Consider the following 23,619-nt stretch of genomic DNA (forward strand, 5'->3'; position numbering starts at 1 on the left):
CGTCATCGAGCTGAACGTGTGCTGAACTCGGAGGTGCCGTACGTTCGGTACTTGGATCGGTCGGATCGTGAAGACGTATGACTACATCAACCGCGTTGTCATAACGCTTCCGCTTACGGTCTACGAGGGTACGTGGACAACACTCTCCCCTCTCGTTGCTATGCATCACCATGATCTTGCGTGTGCGTAGGATTTTTTTTGAAATTACAGCGTTCCCCAACAGTGAGATCCCATCTTGGGGCCTTTTTCGGTGCTCCGCCGGAGGGGGCATTGATCACGGAGGGCTTCTACATCAACACCATAGCCTCTCCGATGATGTGTGAGTAGTTTACCTCAGACCTTTGGGTCCATAGTTATTACCTGGATGGCTTCTTCTCTCTTTTTGGATCTCAATACAAAGTTCTCCTCGATTCTCTTGGAGATCTATTCGATGTAATCTTCTTTTGCGGTGTGTTTGTCGAGATCCGATGAATTGTGGGTTTATGATCAAGATTATCTATGAACAATATTTGAATCTCCTATGAATTCTTTTATGTATGATTGGTTATCTGTGCAAGTCTCTTCGAATTATCAGTTTGGTTTGGCCTACTAGATTGATCTTTCTTGCAATGGGAGAAGTGCTTAGCTTTGGGTTCAATCTTGCGGTGCTCGATCCCAGTGACAGTAGGGGAAACGACACGTATTGTATTGTTGCCATCGAGGATAAAAAGATGGGGTTTATATCATATTGCATGAGTTTACCCCTCTACATCATGTCATCTTGCTTAAAGCGTTACTCTGTTCTTATGGACTTAATACTCTAGATGCATGCTGGATAGTGGTCGATGTGTGGAGTAATAGTAGTAGATGCAGGCAGGAGTCGGTCTACTTGTCACGGACGTGATGCCTATATACATGATCATACCTAGATATTCTCATAATGATGCTCAATTCTATCAATTGCTCGACAGTAATTTGTTCACCCACCGTAATACTTATGCTATCTTGAGAGAAGCCACTAGTGAAACCTATGGCCCCCGGGTCTATTTTCCATCATATTAATCTCCCGCCAACAAGTTATTTCTAGCGCCGTTTTTTTGCTTTCTTTACTTTTAGTCTTTATCATAAAAATACCAAAAATATTATCTTATCATCTCTATCAGATCTCACTTTTGCAAGTGGCTGTGAAGGGATTGACAACCCCTTTATCGCATTGGTTGCAAGGTTCTTATTTGTTTGTGTAGGTGCGTGGGACTTGAGCGTGGTCTCCTACTGGATTGATACCTTGATTCTCAAAAACTGAGGGAAATACTTACGCTACTTTACTGCATCACCCTTTCCTCTTCAAGGAAAAACCAACGCAGTGCTCAAGAGGTAGCAAACATCATGTGATCCAAATTTATTAACAAAGCTCATGATACATCAAGATCGTGTCAAATCAAGAACATAAGAGGAAGAGATCAAACACATAGCTACTGGTACAAATCTTCAGTCCCGATGATGAACTACTCACACATCACCATGGAGGCAACAAGGACGATGAAGAGGCCTCCCCCTCCGGCAGGGCGCCGGAAAAGGGCTCCAGATGAGATCGCTTTGAAACAAAGACTTGCAGCGACAGAAGAGAAGTTCTATGTTACTTTTGAAGAGATTATCAATATATAGGATTTTTCAGCGTTGGATTCCCGTCAAACGGAGTCTCGAGGGTCCCACAAGCCTGATTTTCGCGCCCCTAGGGGGCACCCCCTGGGCTTGTGGGCCCCTCGGGCACCTTCCGGCTGCCTTCAAAAGCTTCTTGGGTCTCTTCTTTTCTATAAAAAATTGTCGTAGATTTTTAGCGCAATTGGACCTTCCTAGATATTGATCTTCTACGAAACCAAAGACACGCAAAAAAGCAGGAACTGACACTGGCATTAGATTAATAGATTAGTCCATAAAATAATATAAAAGTTAATGTGATTTCAAGATTAACTACCATTAATGCAATTAATGTTGTTTCGAGACAATTGCAATTAACGTTTCTAGATTGACAGCGATGAACTGGATAAATTGTTGGGGCAATATGTGTCGTTGGATATGTCGGAGATATGCCTTCGAGGCAATCTTGTATGATAATATTTCCCAATGTGTTTATGGATTAAGGATACTCCTTGGACATTATCAATGATGTATACAGCAAGTACGTGATTTGTTTGTGAGACCATACATTGTATGATGATTGTCCTAAATGGTCCCTAGTCAAAAGGACTGTGTGAACTCGCCGCCGACTAGACTAACATATGACTTGATGGATGGCTTGGTCTTACTAGCCATGTAGAATTGGATTCAAGAGTTGGATCCGGGTCCAGATAAAGTCCGAGTCGTACAAACCCAATTAGAGATGCAACGAGATGTGGTCATGTGTTAGTCTCTAGTACGACATGCGTTCTGTGTCATAGACCTGAGGTCGGCGCATTCAGGATGGTGACCGACCTACTTTGGGCTGACCAAAGGCTAGTCCGTGACCAAGTAGTTATAAAGGTTGATTTTAGGCTTGCCTAGATACATGTCGTGAGACATGGTCGAGCAAGGTGGGATTTGCCCCTCTGACTAGAGATATATACGCTGGTCCCTCGTGTGATTTGATCTGGATAAGTATAACCTTGTGATGAGGATTCTGGGATAATCCAGTTTTGTGGTCGGCATCACTGGAACGAGAAAAAGGTCGTGCTGACACAAGAATGACCTACTCACCTTGAGCCTGGCAACATATATCGCGAGGCAAAAAGAACGAAAGCAATACATGTTGTACAAGTTTGTCCAGCCGACTTCATCAGACACTTGGAATCGGCATGCTTTGCTAGAAGCCATCACTGACTGGCCGAGCCGGATGTGATTCGACTGGCGAGTGGATGAGAAACTAAGGGGACACATGCTTAAGGGAAAGATACCTGTGAGGCCGGATCCGACTTCGCTTGCCAGATGAGATCCGACCAGGACTGGATACGAGCCGAGCAGACTCTGGGCTTGGATCCACGCGGGGCCCATGTGATGAGCCTGCGGTGGATGCCTATATATAGTAGAGGTGCGGCAAACCTTTTCGATTGATCGCTTCAGTGCCGTCATTAGGGATTTGCATGTGTTGCAACTAGTCACCTCTACTCGGAACCCCAACTAAGCAATCAAACCTAGGAGTCACGGTGTTCCTCTTGTACCCGTGGATACCAATAGAGGCAGCGTGCTAGTGATGCTCCGACGAGCCTCTTTGAGGATCTGACATTCGGCTGCTCGAGGGAGATCGACGACGAGGAGGAGACGACCTTGGTCACGCGCTGCTGCGACTCTTCTTCCGCTGCGAGGGACTGCGCGTCTAGTGGTAATCTCGTAATCTATCTCCTAAGCATGCTCCTGGGTTGTATGTGCGGCAGGATTAAATTTTCATTGGCAATACTTGCACGCCGTGTAGCCCAAGAGGACAAAGGTGGTTGAATGAGTGAGTTTTTTTGGATTCACCAAACGCGTACGCTTATGATTATAGTCAAATAGTACATTAGTTGCTAAATAATTAAATATGAAGTTAGCAACAACAAGCTAAGCACATATGTATTGGAGACTTTAGTTGCTAAACTCTTTAATGCACTTAAACGCCTGTCTAAGCACCTGTGCATTGAGGCCTCAATGCAACAACTAGTGCTATTTTCAATATTGATTACCATTAATACAATTAATATTTTCCCCCCTAAAAAATACAATTCATATTTTTTCTAAATAATTGAAAATAATGCGATTTCAAGATTAACTACCATTAATGCAATTAATTTTGTTTCCATACAATTGCAATTAACATTCTCAATTTCTTCTAAATAATTGAAAATAATGCGATTTCAAGATTAACTACCATTAATGCAATTAATTTTGTTTCCATACAATTGCAATTAACATTCTCAATTTCTTCTAAATAATTGAAAATAATGCGATTTCAAGATTAACTACCATTAATGCAATTAATTTTGTTTCCATACAATTGCAATTAACATTCTCAGATTGGCGGTGACGAACTCGATACATCATTGGAGTAACATGGGTCGTTGGATATAGGTGGTTGAATGAGTGAGATCATTTGGATTCATTAAACTTGTGCTTTTATAAGTATATATAGTTGATCAGGCTTGTTAACAAAAATATGTATTTCAAATATACAATTTATCACTTTATGCTAGCTAATAGTAGTAAAATAAACATAACACAATTTTTGTAAATAAATAAAAATAATAGTATTGTTGCTTATGCTCAATTTATATCCTTTTACATGTACTAGTGAGGTATAATCAAGTAAAAAATTGGACAAAACGACACACTTCGCTCACACTTTATGTCATTGGCACAAGGACCATGGCCATATATGTAAGTGACACAAATGGTGTATCGTTTTCATGAAGCCAAACGAATACGGAGTATGTTTCAATTTTATCAAATTTCTGATCACATTTTTGCTAGAACTTTTTTATTATAGTCAATGTAAATATTTTTTGTAAACAAATAAAATAATACATTTGTTGCATGCTCAGTTTGTATACTTTTACATGTACTACCACTATCTGGGTTTACTAGCCTTCATCGTATTTGAGGTCAAAGATTAATCATACATCTGCCTAACAAACTGTTTATGCAGGTCACAAACAACTATACTCCGTCATAAAAAAACAGGACAGAGGCATTAGAGTGTACTCATGTGAAAAATTGGACAAAATGACACATCTGTGTTTGCTCTAATTTGACATGAATGTGACAGTTTCCGCCACTGGCACGTACTAGCGTATCATTTTCGGAAAGCCAACCAAATATACATCATTTTAATGAAATTTCTCGTTACATTTCTGGCTGGAAAAAGGTCGAATGACCCCCGTACGTCGCCGGCTGGTCACCATCCATCGACCCCTGTAAAACGGGGAGCTGATCGAAGCGGCGTGCGAAAATCACCGCGGCGAATTAAAGTATTTCCGCCGCCGCAGGTGCGTGCCACCCGCCCACCGGCCCCAAATACAAAGCGCCCTCGGCCGTCGCCCCCTTTTATAGCCCCCCGCCTCCTCCACCTCCCTCTCGTCCCCGTCTCGTCCCATCCCACCTCCCCCAGCCTCCCTCCACGCTCCCTCGCGCGCAGGGGCTCCGGGCCGAGGACGCAAGCGCGCAACCGACTCAACTCACCCACCCACCCCGACCGCGCGTTGGAGCTCCCCGCGGAACTCGCAGCCATGCTGTCCGCGCGCACCGCCGCCGCCTCGTCCCCCGCCGCCTCCCTGGTACGGCCGTCTCCGCGCTCTCGCTTCGAGTCGCGTGATTGCACTGTGTTTACGGTGCTCTGGATGTTGTATACGAGGAAGTAAGCTTCGTTTGTTTGTTTTGTTTGTGTTTCGTCTGACGCTGCAGTGGAAGCGCGGAGGTGGCGCGGGGAGCCGCGGCGACGGATGCACGAGCTGCTTGGAGGTGCGGAGGAGGGCCGCGGCGGTGACGGTCCGCGCGGCGCAGCCCAAGAGGGTCGAGGCGGTGGCGATGGAGTCGGCCGCCGAGACCGCGGAGGCCGAGAAGGAGGTGGCCGCCGAGAAGGAGGTGGCCGCGGCGGGCGGCGGCGTGGAGGACAAGTACGGCGAGGACAGGGCCACGGAGGAGCTGCCCGTCACGCCATGGGCCTTCTCCGTCGCGAGGTGAGCGGCGCGGATCGGATCGGATCGCTGGATCTGGTTGAGGCGGACGTTTCGATGGGTCGATCTGGGCGGGGATCCATCCATTTGGGTTCCGCTAGTTCACGGTTTCCTCCGCGTGTTGCTTCGCCTAAGCTATTTGGAGTACTACTTAATATTTTAGTTCATTTCAGAACTTTGACGTGCCTAGAAGTCAGTATGCGTGTCTCGTTTGCTTGCATCACCCGAAACAAATCTGAAATGGGCAGTAGATTTCCGTGTGTGGGGCGCTCGGCAGCGGAAAGTAACTGTCCCTTTCTCCTGCTGGTGCAGCCCAGTTCAGCTGACTTTTGTTGTTTCCTCGCACCCAGTATGGGTCACCCGGTATTGTTGGAATCGCCCAGCTCGTCGCGTTAAAATTTCAAGTAATATTACTTTTACAATTCCAGTTTCACTCTAGTGAGAGAAATTTGTTATACTTTAAAGCGGATCTGGGTTACCGCTGGGCGGATTTGGGTAGGTTGTTAGTTGTTGAGCAAAACAACGAATTGGCTGTTTTGTTTTGGTTTGGTTTCTTCTATTTTTTGCTTTCTTGTGGGTGGAGTATATTCTAATCTGGCAAAAAAGATAATCTGGCCCACAACAATATTTGTGTGTCTTGTTTTCTCCACTGCCCCTGACAGCAAAATTTGACTGCAAATTGATACTGAATCGACAGCCGTATGGTAAACTTTACTCCGTAGCATATAATTTTGTTATAGTTAACTAAAAGCAATCAGAGAACGGTAACTTCAGCAAGGAAAGTCAAGTACCCAATTGAGCACGGTGATTTTAGAAAAACTTTACTGCCGTAATTTTTTGATTTGGTTTGGAAGATTCTTTCATGTTAATGAACGACCATGCAGTAGACCAAATAAGTTTTGGTCATTATGTTAACACGAATGCTAATAGACCTTTTGTGCCACAGTGGTTACACCCTTCTGAGAGATCCACATCACAACAAGGGACTGGCCTTTACCGAGAGGGAGCGGGACGCGCACTACTTGCGTGGCCTTCTTCCTCCAGGAGTTGTCTCCCAGGATCTCCAAGTATGTGGAACCATCACTAGCGAAAATAAGCTGTAAATCATTCTGGTCTTCTTTTTCCTAAGGTTTTCTTAATGTGTATGCAGGTGAAGAAGATCATGCACAACCTTCGCCAGTACAAGGTCCCGTTGCAGCGCTATGTGGCCATGATGGACCTTCAGGTAGCACAATTAGTCATGTTGATTCTGTGAACTATAGATTCGTTCTTGTAAGAAGATTAGCTATGTAATGCAGCGATTTCCTTGTTGAAGATCTGATAAAACCCACACCGCACCTATGTAGTCAATTTGTTGCAGTTAAAATGATTTATTGATTGCAAAAATTTGCACAATGTTGTGTGATTTCAGGAGAGAAATGAGAGGCTTTTCTACAAGCTTCTAATTGATAACGTGGAGGAGCTGCTCCCTGTGGTTTATACACCAACTGTAGGTGAGGCCTGCCAGAAGTATGGGAGCATATTTAGGCGCCCACAGGGTCTGTATGTCAGCTTGAGAGACAAGTATGTTTGCCCAGCTTTCTTTTTTATCAAACTTGCAAGAATGATGTATTGTGTTTATCATTGGGACTGATTGGAGGTGTATTGTAGGGGGAAGGTCATTGATGTGCTAAGGAACTGGCCTGAGAGGAACATTCAAGTGATTGTAGTCACTGATGGTGAGCGCATTTTGGGGCTTGGAGATTTGGGTTGTCAGGTATGCTTGTCTAATTAGCTTCTTACTTCAGGAACTGTGCTTATATATTGTTGAAATGATGTCCTATAGGGAATGGGAATTCCTGTTGGCAAACTTTCTCTGTACACTGCCCTTGGAGGAGTTCGCCCGTCAGCTGTAAGCATTTGCATATGTTGTAGTCTTCTTTAATGATCCCAGTATATTTGTTATCAACAAGCTGCAAAAACAACCAAATAATGTCAATCTTTTTAATGTTTACTTTGCAGTGCTTGCCTATTACAATTGATGTTGGTACTAACAATGAGCAATTGCTTAACGACGAGTTCTACATCGGGCTTCGGCAAAGACGTGCTACTGGAGAGGTATGCACATGTACAAACTTTGCTTGGAGGAACTAAGGCGTTATCAAAATAGCAAGCACTTAAAATCTGATATGTGCATTGTCCTTGATGGCAGGAGTATCATGAGCTCATGGAAGAGTTCATGGATGCTGTTAAACAAATATATGGTGAAAAAGTTCTCATCCAGGTCAGTTCAGACACCTAGTAAATTGCATGTTTATATGGTGATCATTTTGACTTATTATCACAATAATACTGGATTTCCTTTGTGCCAGTTTGAAGACTTTGCCAATCACAATGCGTTTGATTTGCTTGCGAAATATAGCAAGAGCCATCTTGTTTTCAATGATGATATCCAGGTTGGTGAACTACTTGTTTCAGTTTTATCACGTGCTACCCTTGTTCTGTTCTTCAGTATCTCTAATTCGCTATATATTTCAGTTTGTTGCCTTCTGTGCTGATATAAAACGTGTTGATTGCAGGGAACAGCATCTGTGGTCCTTGCAGGTCTGTTATCTTCGCTGAAGGTTGTCGGTGGAACCCTAGCAGAGCACACCTATTTGTTCCTTGGTGCTGGCGAGGTTAGTCAATACTCCCCACGGTGTAATTTTTGCTGAACTGTTAAATTGTAATGCATTATCTGGAACACATCTGACGGTGCATTTTACTGCAGGCTGGAACTGGTATTGCAGAACTCATTGCTCTTGAGATTTCAAAACAGGTAACTGGCTCAGGCTTTCAAAATGTCAATGTGGCGTATATAGTTTTAATATCAATGCTACAGGTAAGTCATGCTGGTTTTGATTAATTTATAGACAAATGCTCCAATTGAAGAGTGCCGCAAGAAGGTTTTTCTGGTGGATTCGAAGGTATGGAGGCAAAGAAAGTTATATGTACGATATTGATTTTGAACACTGCAGCTGACAGACTGACACAATTTTATTCTATTATATATGTAGGGTTTGATTGTTAGTTCCAGAAAAAACTCCCTTCAGCCATTCAAGACATCTTGGGCACATGAGCGCGAACCTGTGACAACCTTGTTAGATGCCATCAAGGTAGTCATTCTTTATGTGCATTTAAGAATTCAATTCAATTAGTACTGATGCTTTCACTGGAAATTGTTCTGTTAAGGTTATATTTTATTGTATCTCCTAAAGTTCTTTTATTTATCTCTGTAGTCCATCAGACCTACGGTGCTGATCGGAACATCTGGAGTAGGCAGGGCTTTCACTAAGGAAGTTATTGAAGCTATGGCTTCTTTCAACGAGGTAATTTGAATTTTGAACATTGTTGTTGTTCAAGTTGTAACTTTCTGGGATCAGTGAGACAGTTGAATAACTTCTGATCTAAAATTGTAAATGCAGAGACCTGTCATCTTCTCATTGTCAAATCCAACATCGCACTCTGAATGTACTGCTGAAGAAGCATACAAATGGACCCAGGTTAGTTTTCCAACATACACACAGAGCTGGCTGCAAATTTGTCGAAGTCAAAACATTTGATGTTAACTCATTTAATTATTGTGCTATCCTGTACCATATGAAATGCAACAGAGCTTAATGAAAGACATTCCATGTTTGCTTTCTTCTTATACTTGTATATCTTCATAGCTAGTTCATCATAATTGGCACAAAAAGGGTTCACTAAAACATGCAAATGCATCTGCATATTTGCAGGGTCGTGCAGTGTTTGCCAGCGGAAGTCCGTTTGACCCTGTGGAGTATGATGGAAAGATTCGTGTGCCTGGCCAGGTATTTTTCTTCTAATCTTTTCCAGTGGGGGGCAATCTTGCTGATATGAAGTCCTGCTTAGTCAAAATAAATGTTCTTCATACCTGATTGTCTGGGCTATGCACGACAGGCAAACAATGCTTATATTTTCCCTGGATTTGGCCTTGGTGTTGTGATTTCTGGAGCAATCCGCGTACATGAGGACATGCTTCTTGCTGCCTGTAAGTGCCTCTCATGAACATGTTCTCCATGATTGCCTGCCAGTATGCCAAGCATTTCCTCAAAAATATTAGCAATATTATGGAATGCTTATCAATGTTTCATGTGTTCAAACAGCGGAAACACTAGCTGCACAGGCCACTCAGGAGAACTTCGACAAGGGATCCATCTTTCCGCCCTTCACCAACATCAGAAAGATATCTGCCCTCATCGCTGCTAGCGTGGCTGCAAAAGCCTACGAACTCGGTATGTTCTCCGACACCCTTGCCCCCCTTCAGGCCTCATGGAATACCTGTGCTTGACATTGCAAACTTTTTTCTGCAGGCTTGGCAACTCGCCTGCCGCGGCCAAGAGATCTGGAGAAATATGCGGAGAGCTGCATGTACACCCCTGTCTACCGCAGCTATCGTTAATGCAGTGGAGATCAATTTTGCAGTAATAAAACGCAAGGTCGCAGGATGCTGCGACGCTGTTGTTGTCTGTCGCTGTTCTCGCTGCTGCTGGAACTCGTATCTGTCTATACATATATGCCGTGTCTGTTGTAACGCTGTGGAAGAAGTTAAGCAAACTGTCTTGTGTACCAACGTTTGTTATTCGTGTAGGTTGAGTGTAACGAGTGTAATAAGCACAGAGAGCTCTAGTTCTCAAGGTAATATGGCTAGTGCTTCTCGCCTTTTATCTCAACTGGGATACTTGACCATATATGAAAATAAATGCAAATTAGCTAATGGAGGGTGTCAAAAGTTTTAGTCAAATGGGAAAACATTTATAATATACTCCCTCCGTTCCTAAATATAACACCTTTTAGAGATCCCAATATGAACAAAATATAACGCCTTTTAGAGATTTCAATATGAACTACATACAGAGTAAAATGAGTGAATATACATTCTAAAATATGTCTATATACGTTCTTATGTAGTTTCTATTAAAATCTCTAAAAGGATTTATATTTAGAAAATATATTTGCGTCTGTACCGTGTTAAAAAAATGTCTATATACGTTTGTATGTAGTCTGTATCTATATTTAGAAATGGAGAAATTCATATGTAGTCTGTATCGTAATCTCTAAAAAGACTTGTATTTAAAAATGAAGGAAAGACTACCATTTGGTTTTGCATCAAAAGCATTTTATCACCGTGTAATTTCAGTGACACATACATGTTTTATTGGTTAAATTGATGGTCAATTTTAAACCTTAAAATGTGTTTGTGCCTAAAGACCTAGGGAGCTTTTTGCCAAACCCTTCACGACATATGTGACTGTGTGGGTCGCTAGGGCTCCTTGCCTTTCTGGCTTAGGGCATGTCCAACAGTAGCCCTATATTGGACACACAAAAGTAGTTATAGGGCACCAAAAAATTGGTTTGGCATCATTTGGAATTATTTTCTTCAACAACTGCCTATAATAGGTACCATTTTGCTCCAACGGCTGCCTAATATAGGACACCAACCACATCATTTGCACGACAATTGCATAGATATTGAAACAGAAATATGAATTTACATATAAATTCAAGCTTTGCAACACACAAATGCACATATCAAATTTAACATGAAATGCACATAGCAAATTTAACTTCAAATCCACATATCAAATTCAAAGGCAAACCATCCATCATAGTGCATCACCAACACAACTAAAAGTGCATACAACGTAGAAGTGCATAGAACATAAATCTCTGAACTTCCATTACCTTCATTGTCATTTGTGTTTGCATTATCAGCATCATTGTCTTTGTTGCCATCACCATCCATAGCACCACCTCCTCCTCTGTCACCACCCATAGCACCAGCTACACCCATGAAACCACCTCCTTCCATGCCACCACCCATGAAACCACCTCCTCCCACGGCTCCTCTCAACTTTCATGGCATGAAACCACCCATGCCACTACCCATGAAACCACCCATGTAAGGGTGAAACTGGATCAGCTAATTTTCATTCAATCTAGTTCCGAATCTGGAAAAATAGGAAAAATGGAAGAGAAGTGTATATCCGTCCGGATATGAAAATAGATATCGAATAATTAAAGTGAATTTGGATTAGACGCGTCCTCCACGACCGCTGCGCATACAAACGCTTCCTCCTCCGCCCCTGACTACGGCACCACCTCCACCGCCCGCATCTACATCTCGTCCTCCTCCGACGAAGAGGAGGCGGTTTAGGGTTAGGGTTAGTATAGGTTTGAATTTCATTCGAAATCTTATAAAATATCAACAAATTTGGATGAAAAAATAAACCTGAAATCTAAACTTGAACAATATTCAGTCTCCTTAAGTATACAGACTTTGTGTCTTTGTCCTAAAATACTTTTTTTCATTGAAAGAAGAAACATTTTTCATTGTCGATATTCAAAGGTTCATATTGCTGCAAAACATGAATTTTTGAATGTCAAAAAAATTCTTACAAAATATTAATGTCTGAGACTTTTGTGCCCTAGTAAAATTTGCGAAGGAAAAAAAGTTTCTTCTATGTGGAAAAACAAATGGAGTACTTCAGAGCATTGGAATACTATTTTCTCTCGGGGTGTATAAGGGCATCTCCAACGACGACCCCCAGTCCGTGGACACGGATGCGAGAGACCGCCATCCAACGCTAGCCGCATACATTGTAAACTCTTTTTGAACAAACCGGACGAAATTCATGCAAACTTTGGCAGGTTTTATATAAACATGACGGATTTGTACAAACCAGACGAAAACGGGTACATTCTGGACATATTTTCAACTAAAAACAAAAGCGGACTAGTCTACGGCCGGCGCCGGCGAATATGCATTCTGACGACATGACACTCTCGACTAGTCTACTGCCGGCCATGGCGGGTCTCCAACTCGTCCCCATGATGACCGACATCGGTGAATGCTTCAGCGCAAAGGACAGCTTGCTTCCTCACCGCTCATCGGAGTGGAACCGTCGCCTGATGCTTCAGCCGGATGGGAAGGGTCCCTACACTGCACGGACCAAAGTTGGTTCTTGGGTAAGGGGACGACGGTGGCTGGCGAGAGGGCAAGACACCGGCTGTGTAAGCCGGCGGTGCCTTGGCGGTGGCCTTCATGGGACCCAAGCGGCGGCGGCCTCCTGTGTTCTACTTCTCCTTGATGATGGCGGCGGGCGCAGACGTGTTTCCCGCCACCTCGTCGACATCCGCGCAGCCGACTTCTTTCTCTGCTTGCATGGCGCGGGTACGCGCGCGTCGACGGCGGATGCGGTCGCATGCACTGGAGGCGCGGTACGACGCGTCGTCGTCGCTGATAGCGACGATGCCCATGCCGCCATGCTCCCCCTCCTCCCCCCCTGCCGGCCTGGAGCAACTCGCCACTCCGCTGCGAGCTGGCTTGGAGCGGTGAGTTGCTAAACCACGTGCCGGCTTGGGGCGGCAACTTGCTCCGTCGGGCTAGGCGAGTACCTCGCTCGTATCCGGCAGGCTCGGCGGGCCACCCAGCCGGCTTTTATGCCGGAGAACCGCTCTTCCTGCTCGGTCGGATGCCATCGAAAGAGTGGAGAAAATAGTGAAAGGAGGAGACGGGGAGCGGCGGAGTGGTGAGATTCTTGCCCGGCGTCTGACCTCGTTTAAATAGAGGGCAGATGGGAGGAGCTTGCCCGATGTTGCGTTTAATGCTAGCCCGCTCATGAACAGACGTGTGGCCAGAGTAGGTTTCTCAGCTTCCACGCGGATTTAATGAAGCCGTTTAAATGCGGCGATGAGGCATGTTCAGCCGGACGCGCAGCGGGCGGCGCCGTGATCGGCGCGCTGCTTCAATGGCGGAGGCAGTGAGAGGTCGTGTCCGCCCTGAGCTGCCTTCAATGTGGAGCGGCACGCTCTACAGCGGCATAAATGCAAGCAGTTGACGACGGGCGGAAAGCGCGCGAAGGAGGGGGAAGGTTTTTGGTGGGTCAGGGTGGTTAGAAGCGGGCGTGACAACGGACTCCCGGAAACCTCCCCCACGTTTGGTGGCCAGAAGCGGGCGTGACAACGGTCCAGACTCCCGCAAACCTCCCCCACGTTCGTCTCCGGTTTGCTGGAGAAAACACGTCCTGACCGCGGTTTACGGGTCAACATTGAAGACGCCCTAATATGTTATAAATTATGAGGGCATAAAATACATGAACATTCAAGGCGTTTCTAAATGTCTTGTTCTTTTCATCCTGGGGGGCATGCATTTGGATTTTCTTACATCGCGAGGCGTTTCTAAATGTCTCTTCCTTTTCATCCCGGAGGGATATGTACCTGGAGCCATTTCACCTATTATATATCACACCTACACAAAACCTGTATTTCACAATGACTGACAAACTTTTCCAAAGACAAAATGCCAGAATACTACAGTCTACGCAGCACAAGGAGCGGGTGAAATATTCACAGCTTTGCACCCCTCTAGATATGCTTGGTATCGTGGGAAATATGTAACCAGCAAAATGAACCCATATTCCCAATGTGGCCATATCCTTGAATCATCGTGGCAGAAGGGTGCCTCCAGGGTTTGGGCGCCAGAATCTACGACGCCCACAGATAAAATTTCTTTTGTTATAACCTTATGGTCCTTGTCACTGAGCTGGATGATATTGCTCTTCAGATGGCGATTCTGTTTCAAGCAAAACCGAGCAAGGATCAGGATGGGAAACAAAATTAAGTATCAGAACATCAAATGGAGACCAAAACAAGTGGCCAGTACACCGATGGATAGTCAACTATTATGTGCGCTCGAAAGTTGAAGCGATGCATTTGTTCCAGTAACATGTTTTTTATTTTATTTTTCTCCGGAAAAGCTTCAGGGATCAAGGTTAACTTAAATGCCTTCATACCATATGGGTATAATAATTTACATTACACAGTTCAGAGTCCAATAAAAACAAGCACAGATTTACCAATGGTTAGTTCGAATTAGTCACTTCTGTCATATAAGAGGAAAATTCGTTGTGACATATCAGAATCAGAACTCATGCATAGGTTCAACCATACCGACGTAACATATAGTATCTTCTATATATTTGATCAACCAACCGCATGCTTCAACATAGTAAAATCAGAATTTAGATAAACCCAAGTACTAACAATCTCATACATAACAGATTGAGGGTAAGCTTCAGACGTAAGAAGCTAAGCCACGACCACAGCAGATTATTACACATTGATTAATTTTGAGAAATGGGAAGCTCAATTGCACGCATAAAGGGTTGTGATAATAGTTCAGCACCAGAAAATACAATGGACAACATGATAACTAGGCTAGGAAGCTACCAGACCTTATATATGACTTTCCTGTACTTCCACACATGTCCCATTTGTAGTTCAGAAAACAGTGATACAACAAAATGAAAGGTCCATGCCAATACACCAGATAAGTTGTTCTCATCACCACAAAAAATTGCTGCTATCTAGCTAATATGGAGATGGTATAAAAACTGCTAGCTCCACCAAACGTAAAACAAATGAAGCGATGGTATTAAGGATGGCAATATATAGGGAAATGCAAAGTTACAGGGTATAATTGGCACAGCATGCAGCCATGCACGACATTGCTTTTCAGATTGTGGGGCAAGTAAGAGCACTTAGAGCAACAGAATGTCAAATGATGCTGAACTAGTATTCGTAGAATGGCCTAACGAATCAATCACACACCTAACACCACTCCGCAGTTATAGCAAACAGTGTGATGGTTGATGAACTATTAATAAGAGTGCGAAGCATCACAAATGCAGCAAAGCCAATTCATACAACATTTACTCGATTACGATGGTGTATTAGCAATGCTACAAATTTGGACTTCAAAACACATGGCAAAAAACCTAGCAAAATAGAGAAGAAATTAACACACACGATGCACGTTAGAAATCTTTGTAACCTCAGCAGAAGCAAAAGGAATACCTTGAAGGTTCGGCTTCAGTGCAGGAAATATCGGAGGCCAAACCATCTTAAAAGGAAAAATATAATAAACCGAATACCAATCCTTATCTTTCATCTCATACACTTTACGCAATGTCTTGCCCTTGATATCTAGATACAGTATGCATCGACCCATCTGGAAGAACACAAACTCGGCGTTGTCCCCAACCTGCAGTATCCGAAGAACATCAATATGCTCATCCTCAACAGTGTAATCTTGCATCCTCAAATTAGCAACCATCTCACTCATAAAGATGGTGTCCACCAGCAGCCAGTTGTTCCCCTTGTGGAGCCAGATGTGAAGCTGAAGCTCCTTCACTTGAATAAGATATACACTAGATGCATCATCTGCCCGTGACAACATGGCGTCTCTATCTCCATACTCCACCCCTTGTGGGAGACAAATAGTAGAGCAACTTGAGACCGACAAATCCAAGACCATTATATTTCTCGGGGCGACCGTGATATAAATTTTACTGTCGACCAGCACAAGTTTTGGGTCCCATAGCGGAAGAGATGGCTGGTCAGTGGCCAAGGTATGATGTGTGCACCAGATACCATGTTGCAACATATATACTCGCACCGTAACCTTACTGGTCTCCTCGGAAGACTCGATCAGAACATAAAAGTAGGACAAGTCATCGCCTTGTTCTTTGGAGATGAGACACGGCCAGATGCAGAACCTGCCCTCCGGCCGGTTATACCTTGGAAATGGTGGGAAGGTCGTCATGCCTCTCTCAGTCAGTGTGCACAGAGCGGTATGCACTCCAAGTTCGAATCTAGGGCCGTCTTGGAGCATAGTTAAGACGCGGCCATTCCGGCAGTCGAGGACGTGAGCCCGTCTGCACTGCCAGGTGTCCGGGCAGAAGCATGCACGGTCGATGACGACAGCGAGCTCTGGTGGCTGAGGCAGCATCGGCGTGAAACAGGGCCCCATCCCGGTGTCGATGTAGAAGCCGAGCAGGCGAGGGGGGTGCAGTTTACGGAACCGGCCAAGGAAGGCCTTGTCAGAGACGTGGCATAGCCAGCGTCTGCAGACCAGGGCGGCACGGATGAGGGTGTTGGGGAAGCTAACACGGAGAAGGATCTCAACGAGGAGGTTGTCATCGTCGAGCACCTTGGATACGGTGGCGGAGGAGTCTGCCACTGCCGGTTGCGGCTGCTTCTCACCTTCCATGGCGACCTAAACAATAATGTAAAAACAAAATGGGTTAGTATTGTGAGCCGGGTTTTGGCAGTATACTAATCAACAATTTACATTAAATAATTGGTGGCTAGTGATCTGGCTCGAGTCTAAAATACTAGTACTTCCTCCATTCTTTATACAAGGCCACTTCGTTTTTTGTCAAACTTTGATCTATAATTTTGGTCAACAAAATATGGTTATATGTCATTGAAAATATATCATCGGAAAGTTCTTTGAAATGTGCATTCAATGAAATACTTTTTGTAGCATATAAGTCACTTTTTGTTGTTAAAATTACTGGTCAAAGTTAAGACATAAAAAATATGAAGTAGCCTTGTATAAGGGAATGGAGGGAGTACATGGCTAGTGAATCTGATTTGGGACTAAAAGTCTAAAATGGATCCGGTCTGTGACAAAGATACTCATTTGCTAGTGAATCTGCAGTGGGGGCTAAGGCAAATACTTAATCCAAGACATGATCGGCATCGATCTCATCCCATCTATAAAAGATCCATGGTAAAATACTCACTTCATGGCTACTGAATCTGGTTTGAGTCTAAAATACTCCACATGGCCTGTGAATCTGAGATGGTACCAAAATATTTCTTGGCCATTGAATAGTAAAATACTTCATGGCTACTGAATCGTTGGTGGGACTAGAATACCCGAAGGCTAGTAAATCTGAAGCCATCATCGACCAAATGAGCGCCCGTCGGGAGGCCTAGCTGGGATGGGAAGGATTACCTTGGTCAAAATCGACCCGTCGGGAGGCCCTAGCATCACTGCGCCTCTTGCGACGGACGGCGGGAGGTGACGCGGTCCAGCAGGATGGGGCGGCGGCGAAGCGATGGCGCCGGTGGAGAGGAGAGCCGGCCGAGCGGGATGGGGAAACCACTGGGTTGACCGCGTAGTAACTTCACTAGCAGGTGCAGGTTGGTGGGGAGGAGAGAACCAGTTGTACGAGTACTTCAGCAGCAGATTAAAAAAAAATTGTAGCTCCTACACGGTGAAAACAACTGGGTTGACCGTGTCCACGTGAAAAACGTCAGCGCGTGCGTGGGGGTGGGTGCTGGGTACCCTCTAGTCTCCTCTTCTTCCTTCCTCTCGGCGTTGATTTCTTTTGTGTGAATCTTAAATTCAGCGCACCCGATGTTGAAAGCAAGATGTATGCTATCGTGCCTGTGATGACTTTATCAATTTAAGATATTGTGTTGGCTCGGTATCTCAAAGGTACTAGTAGAAATAGGGTGTTCATCCGTGCGCTTATACAATTGAATGTTATGTGTATACGTGAACATCCGTGTTTGTAACTGTGTTATAAAAACAACAACTGAGATTTGCCACCGAGCCCCCAGATATTCTTAGGACTTCATCGATTTAGAAAAGTGCAATTTCAGTTTGCTAAAAGGTACAACTTGCACCACAGACTGTTCCTTTCGTTCCCCCGCTTCTGTATGGGCTTGTCATCTGGAAGGAATTATAATTCTGCAGATCAGGTTTCGCCACGCACAGCAACGTAGCACCACATACGATATCTTCACAAAAATGGTATGGTACAATGCTGATGTAGACGCCAAGATTATCATCCCAAAAACTCGGAAAGAAAACATATAGTATAATGCTGATGTAGACGCCAAGATTATCATCCCAAAAACTCAGAAAGACAAGGCCACGGTGAGCAATCAACTTCGGAACTTGTACACATTCAGAAAGAAGGCAACCAGTGTTCATCTCCACAGGAACAATGATGACATCTCCACAGCTATGGTTACACTGATATTAGCACATTAGCAGTACAACATTGCCATCCTCCGTCCTAAGGGCATTCTTATTGCCACTTGCAACATTACACGTCATACTATAGATGTGAAGGCAAAAAAAGGGGAACAGAGCAAAAACCAGAGGTGCTTCTTTCAGGCTTTGCCGTCGCTGTAAGTGCTCAGATCTGCGTGCGTGTCCTTGTAGCGCTGGGATAGGTACGCCGAGCAAGTGATTGGGGGGAACCTGATCAGACAGCGGAGGTCGCAAACGTTTAGGCTTGGTGTGTATGCCTTGGCTGATGAGATGGATAAGTGATCAACTTTAGTCATTGTTGGTAGGATTTAGAACTTACTTTGGCGGATTCGTCTCGGATTTGCAGGTTGGCAGGCACTCGACTACACAGTCATGGCTTGGTTCCACGAAAAAGGCAATCTGTTTCAATAAAGGAATAAACAGCACGATTAAAATCAACCTTTTTTTATGGCACAATGCTGATTGCCTTAAATCACATACAGCTGAGAAAGAAGAGCTTTGTGTTATCTTGGAAAATTAACTAAGAATGCTTTCACTGGTTCAGCGTTTGTCACGCATGGAAAAAATAGATGGTTTTCACATATTTACACAAGAAGAAACTTACGGAGTAACGCTCCTGCCCATCAAGGACCACTCGATGTAAAGTTGACCTACAATTGTGGAAATGATTATTGTATCGTAAGTAAATATAAAAATAATAACCAAACCACAAAATCCATTTATGTCATCCAAGTTACCCTGAATACAGTTTGGTCTGCAAGCACAATATCGAAATGCCAATTAGAACTAAGAACATACTTTAAGAGATAGATTCACAAACCTGAAAATGGAGTTACTCCAGCGTTCGAGCATATCACCAAGATTGACAATAAAGCCGCTGCGAAACAAAGACCAAAAGAGTGAGGGTTTTTAACTTATGTTAACAGGTAAAATTTGACGCCGTTACCATCAATCAAGAACGAGACATAAATCTAATCAGATTAACAGGCTAACCCTTTCACAGGAGCTACATATTCCCATACTTGAGGCTGAGCATTCCTGTCCTTGCAAATCTGCAGAATTCAGATGGCAAATCCCAGTTACGAAAATGTAAAAACAAATACATGAAAAGGCCATGTTTCAAGATGCTTTACTTGGAGACCAACTACGTCATCAGTTGCTAAGAGAGTGATCAGGCCATAATCCGAATGTGCACCAGCTCCATAAACTCCCTTAGAAGGATTTGACACTTGACCTGATGACAAAAAGAACATCAAATGGAAGAATTCATCATGATTCATGCTGGATAAATATCATTTGACACGAAAGCATGACCTGTTTTTTGTCCACCTTCATAGTGCAAGAGCCTTAATGTGGCTATCGAATCGCCAAGCATTTCAGGTCTATCAAAGAAGTCCTCGTCTAGGTTCAAAGCAAGAGCAATGATCCTTGCAACTGATTTGGCCACTCTCCTGAAACCAATAGAAAGCAGGCCAACTAAGAATAGAGTTCACCTCTGATCCAATAAATAAAACCTCATTCACCAGAGGCTACAACAAAATTCCAAAAAGGGCATTTGCATGAATACTTGGAAGCTATTTTCTTTGACTGCAAACACAGGTTTACATGACTCATGCATGCTACTTACTCATTCACATTCAGTCAGTTCCAACTTTATGGATAATCATTTACCACTTTGAAATGTTAAATTTAAAACCAAGCAATATAAATTACGTTTCTACTTACAATGCTTCCCTGTGATATTGCTCCATCACCTCCCTCCATTTGGGCAATATTTCTGTGAGAGCAATAAGAGGATTACATGTGAAGTAAGTAAAAAGGACCATGTAAGAGTTACTTTTAGGTGCCAAACACCAACGTCCAACAGTACAATGTTAATAGAATCTATAGTCCATTACCAGCTACAAGCATATTGCAGATGTCTTGCTATTGATTGATTACTCAGTTTCCGGAAGAGGTGCTTTAGTAAAAAATAACTTGAAAACAGAGATAAAATACCTTCGGAAGGCCACTGGTTTGGACCATAAAATGGCCTATTTGACTGTGGGTCATCTGCAGGTACCTCAACACCAATATAATACCCTTCCTTGTAGTCACCTAAAGAGGACATAAGTGTCAATTGTAAGAAACCACTCTTGCAGTGATGTTTGCTTGTATGATGCTGGTGACTCAAGAAAGGTGAACTTAAGTGTAGCAAGTAGCAACACATGTGGAAGTCGATAGAGTACCATTCACTTGGTTTTCTGGATCAAGAATCTCATCTAGCATAGGTGTATACCCTCGATTCTTCTCATTTCGGAGAAGCTTCATTTTCTCACTGTTCGGAAGTTCAAAGAACTTCTTGCTTTCGGCGAAAACCTCGTCCATGAATTCCTGGCTTATCCCATGATCCAGCACATAGAAGAAGCCTGAATCCAAGCATGCCTAAGAAAAAAATACGGAGCATTTGTTTACGGAACAATATGGTCCAAAACTATTAGAAGAAACAGAGCTACCAGCACATTAACCATGTTCTCAGTACTTAAATATAAAAGAAGGTTGCATCATCGCATTCTTAGTGGTCCATTTCTTGCACTGCCTGATATGTAATGCAATAATAGAGCAAGATCATAGTTTGCGATGACTGAAATTTTAGGATGGTGAGTAAACTATAGCTATTTAAGGGAATAAGCGGCAAGAAAACATGGCACATATATAATGGTATTGGAAATTAATTCACAGCACAAGTAGAAAATTATTATTCCCAAAATGAAATCCTTACTGAATGGGTTACTATGGCTATCTACTTCTAGAACTGGGACGATGATAGTAGAAGTTCAGTAATACTGACTGATGTGTTACTGTTGACATCTTCTTCTTTTTTTGAAACAAGACTGTTGACATCTTCTCAAAATAACAAGCACACATGTCCCTTTTCAGAATATATGCATTTTTATATGCAAGAGTTCAAGCCTGGCATAATCAGGGTTCTGTTTGAAAGTGTACGCTGCTGCAAATAGTTTGCATATGTATTTCTAAGACTCCACCTAAAAGGACAGATTCAATGCTAGAAGCTCCCACACTAGGTGGGGTCTGGGGAAGGATTATACGAGGTAAGCCTTGCCCCTGCACATTTCTAAGACTCCACCAAATAAATAGAAATTTAAATGCCGTCCACGTCCTTGGGGACAAAATTGCACTTTTCTTGAAACACAATAAACCTTAAACAAGTTGTAAAGAGCTGGCAGGTCACTCTCGGTCACTTCCCCTTAACAAGCCTTGGTTTCCGAAAGCAGAATGCTCAAACATAGATCATGTACGAGGTCAAAGCAACAAACTGACATATGACAAGTATTCCCTCCATCCCAAAGTAAGTGTCGCTGATTTAGTACAACTTTGTACTAAATCAGCGACACTTATTTTGGGACGAAGGGAGTACAATTCAATACTACTGGTGTGTTCAATAACTAATAACCACTACTACCGCAAAAGGCAGAGGCCTTGTTCATTGCTTTTGAAGAACTTTTATGCACCAACTGTAAGTGTGTAACCAATTCTGTCTTCCTCTTCTACAATGACTGCAACCCAAACATCGTTAACCTGCCTTGTGAACCAGCAGGTTCCCACCATCTTATACAGGTTTTCTCTTTACAAAATTGACGAGCATGCTTTTTTTGTTGTTGCGGGAACATGCTTTCTTTCGAGGACGAGCATGCTTGTAAGAAATAAACTCTGCATACAGCTAATAGCGCCAAAAAGGTGGCACATAATTGAGCGGTGGCCGACTTTTTCTGGGGAAAGAAAGTTGCTCTAACAAGCTTTCCGCTGTTCATGCGCCCATGGACCAAGATTCTTTTCAATTATCAAGAAACGAACCTGCTTGAGGAGCGCGACCGATCTCTGGATGTCGGGGTCCACCAGGCTGATGCAATTCAGGCTCGTCCTCGAGGTCGAGCTCTCCATGCCGCCGCTACGCTTTCCCCACCACCAGCCTGATCCTCTCCGCTCTCTCTCTCTCGCAGCGCGCCGCCGCCCCGATTCGTGGCCGCTAGCGTAGACTGTGACGCGACTCCTTTGTTGGATGCGCTCAGAGTCAGAGGTGGCTGGTGGATCGCCGAATTGGCGCCGGGGGCGATATATAGGGGCGGAGGCTCGAGGTTGGTGGAATTTGGAAGAAGGTTTGCGAGGGGCACGAAAGCGGAGGCGATCTCTTGGTGGCTGCGGACGGCCTGGGTCTCTGGACCAGGAAAAAACAATGCGCGATTCCTCTCTGTATGGACTTCTATTTATTTTTCCTTGTGTGTGTATATTATTTGGTGTGGTCTGCCTTTGAGCACTTTATATGCTTTTGTTGGTGTTGATTGATGTCCTCCGAATCTAATCACATGTGGAGTGGATGGATGGATGGGTCGCGTTTGATGGCAGCGAATTTTCCTTGGTCTTTCGGTCACTCGAAGAGGACGGGTCAAAGGGAATCCCAAAAGCGTCAGCAATAATCTTCGGCTTGTTTGGTTTGTGACTAAGATTGTCAAAAGTTGCCACACATGAGGTTTTTTTCCTGAGAAAACATTGGCTTTATTGATCACTTAACAAAGTTACAAAGAGTCTCCCAGTCCGAAGCAGAATGAAAAACAACAACACTAGATAAATTCTTACAAGATTTAGCTAACAAATGAGACGCTACATTAACTTGCCGATGAACATGTTTGAACACCACAGAAACAAAGCTTCGAGAAGCAAACTTGATGTCTTCAACAACAGTATCAATGCTAGAGCGATCCCAAGATCTCGAATTCAGTTTTTTGCACCAGCGAAAGGCAATCCGACGCAAAGATAACACCCGATAGAGATGGCAATGGATAGGGTATGGGCGGGTACAACTTTCTTCTACCCATATCCACACCCATAAAAAAATTCTATACCCACCCACTTCAATACCCATGGGCATAAAGTGACACCCATGCCCATACCCATCGGGTATCCTATACCCAATGGGTATCCGGTGGGTACGCCATATAACATCTAAAATTTTAAAAGGTGGATAAATGAGTTTAAAATTCAATCGATGATGGCGAGCAGTATAGCATT

General features: G+C 43.7%; 3 protein-coding genes across 5 annotated transcripts; 1 reads left to right on the forward strand and 2 right to left on the reverse strand.

The window, feature by feature from the left end:
* The first annotated feature begins 4,932 nt into the window (after nt 1-4,932).
* On the forward strand, nt 4,933-10,413 carry LOC109738972 (NADP-dependent malic enzyme, chloroplastic). The gene is made up of 20 exons (XM_020298061.4): nt 4,933-5,258; nt 5,386-5,660; nt 6,604-6,724; nt 6,808-6,882; nt 7,069-7,220; nt 7,308-7,413; nt 7,483-7,548; nt 7,659-7,754; nt 7,849-7,920; nt 8,009-8,092; nt 8,216-8,314; nt 8,407-8,454; nt 8,549-8,602; nt 8,693-8,791; nt 8,915-9,004; nt 9,101-9,178; nt 9,413-9,487; nt 9,597-9,687; nt 9,803-9,931; nt 10,010-10,413. Exons 1-20 carry the CDS (start codon nt 5,211-5,213, stop codon nt 10,096-10,098), a joined length of 1,947 nt encoding a protein of 648 aa, XP_020153650.1. The 5' UTR covers nt 4,933-5,210; the 3' UTR covers nt 10,099-10,413.
* Nucleotides 10,414-13,808: 3,395 nt separating this feature from the next.
* LOC109738971 (uncharacterized) lies at nt 13,809-18,294 on the reverse strand. Of its 2 annotated transcripts, XR_012204304.1 has the most exons (4): nt 17,503-18,294; nt 15,555-16,755; nt 13,948-14,271; nt 13,809-13,858 (listed from the first exon to the last, which is right to left on the reverse strand). XR_012204304.1 is itself a non-coding variant. In XM_020298060.4 (3 exons), exons 1-3 carry the CDS (start codon nt 17,536-17,538, stop codon nt 14,234-14,236), a joined length of 1,275 nt encoding a protein of 424 aa, XP_020153649.1. In that variant the 5' UTR covers nt 17,539-17,850; the 3' UTR covers nt 13,809-14,233. The 2 variants fall into 2 exon arrangements, 1 of the variants encoding a protein (XP_020153649.1); XM_020298060.4 differs by having other exon boundaries at nt 13,809-14,271; nt 17,503-17,850.
* A 139-nt stretch (nt 18,295-18,433) lies between these two features.
* Nucleotides 18,434-22,833, reverse strand: LOC109738970 (kihadalactone A synthase LFS). 2 transcript variants are annotated; one of them, XM_020298058.4, is made up of 11 exons: nt 22,408-22,833; nt 20,781-20,976; nt 20,551-20,649; nt 20,278-20,329; nt 19,867-20,003; nt 19,686-19,786; nt 19,546-19,604; nt 19,373-19,429; nt 19,157-19,202; nt 18,872-18,951; nt 18,434-18,762 (listed from the first exon to the last, which is right to left on the reverse strand). In XM_020298058.4, the coding sequence occupies exons 1-11, from the start codon at nt 22,492-22,494 to the stop codon at nt 18,672-18,674; spliced, it is 1,005 nt and encodes a 334-aa protein (XP_020153647.1). In that variant the 5' UTR covers nt 22,495-22,833; the 3' UTR covers nt 18,434-18,671. The 2 variants fall into 2 exon arrangements, with proteins under 2 accessions (XP_020153647.1, XP_020153648.1); XM_020298059.4 differs by having other exon boundaries at nt 19,882-20,003; nt 22,408-22,801.
* Nucleotides 22,834-23,619: the final 786 nt, after the last annotated feature.

The sequence above is a fragment of the Aegilops tauschii genome, chromosome 3 (genome assembly GCF_002575655.3).
Source record: "Aegilops tauschii subsp. strangulata cultivar AL8/78 chromosome 3, Aet v6.0, whole genome shotgun sequence".
Classification (NCBI taxonomy): Eukaryota; Viridiplantae; Streptophyta; class Magnoliopsida; order Poales; family Poaceae; genus Aegilops; species Aegilops tauschii.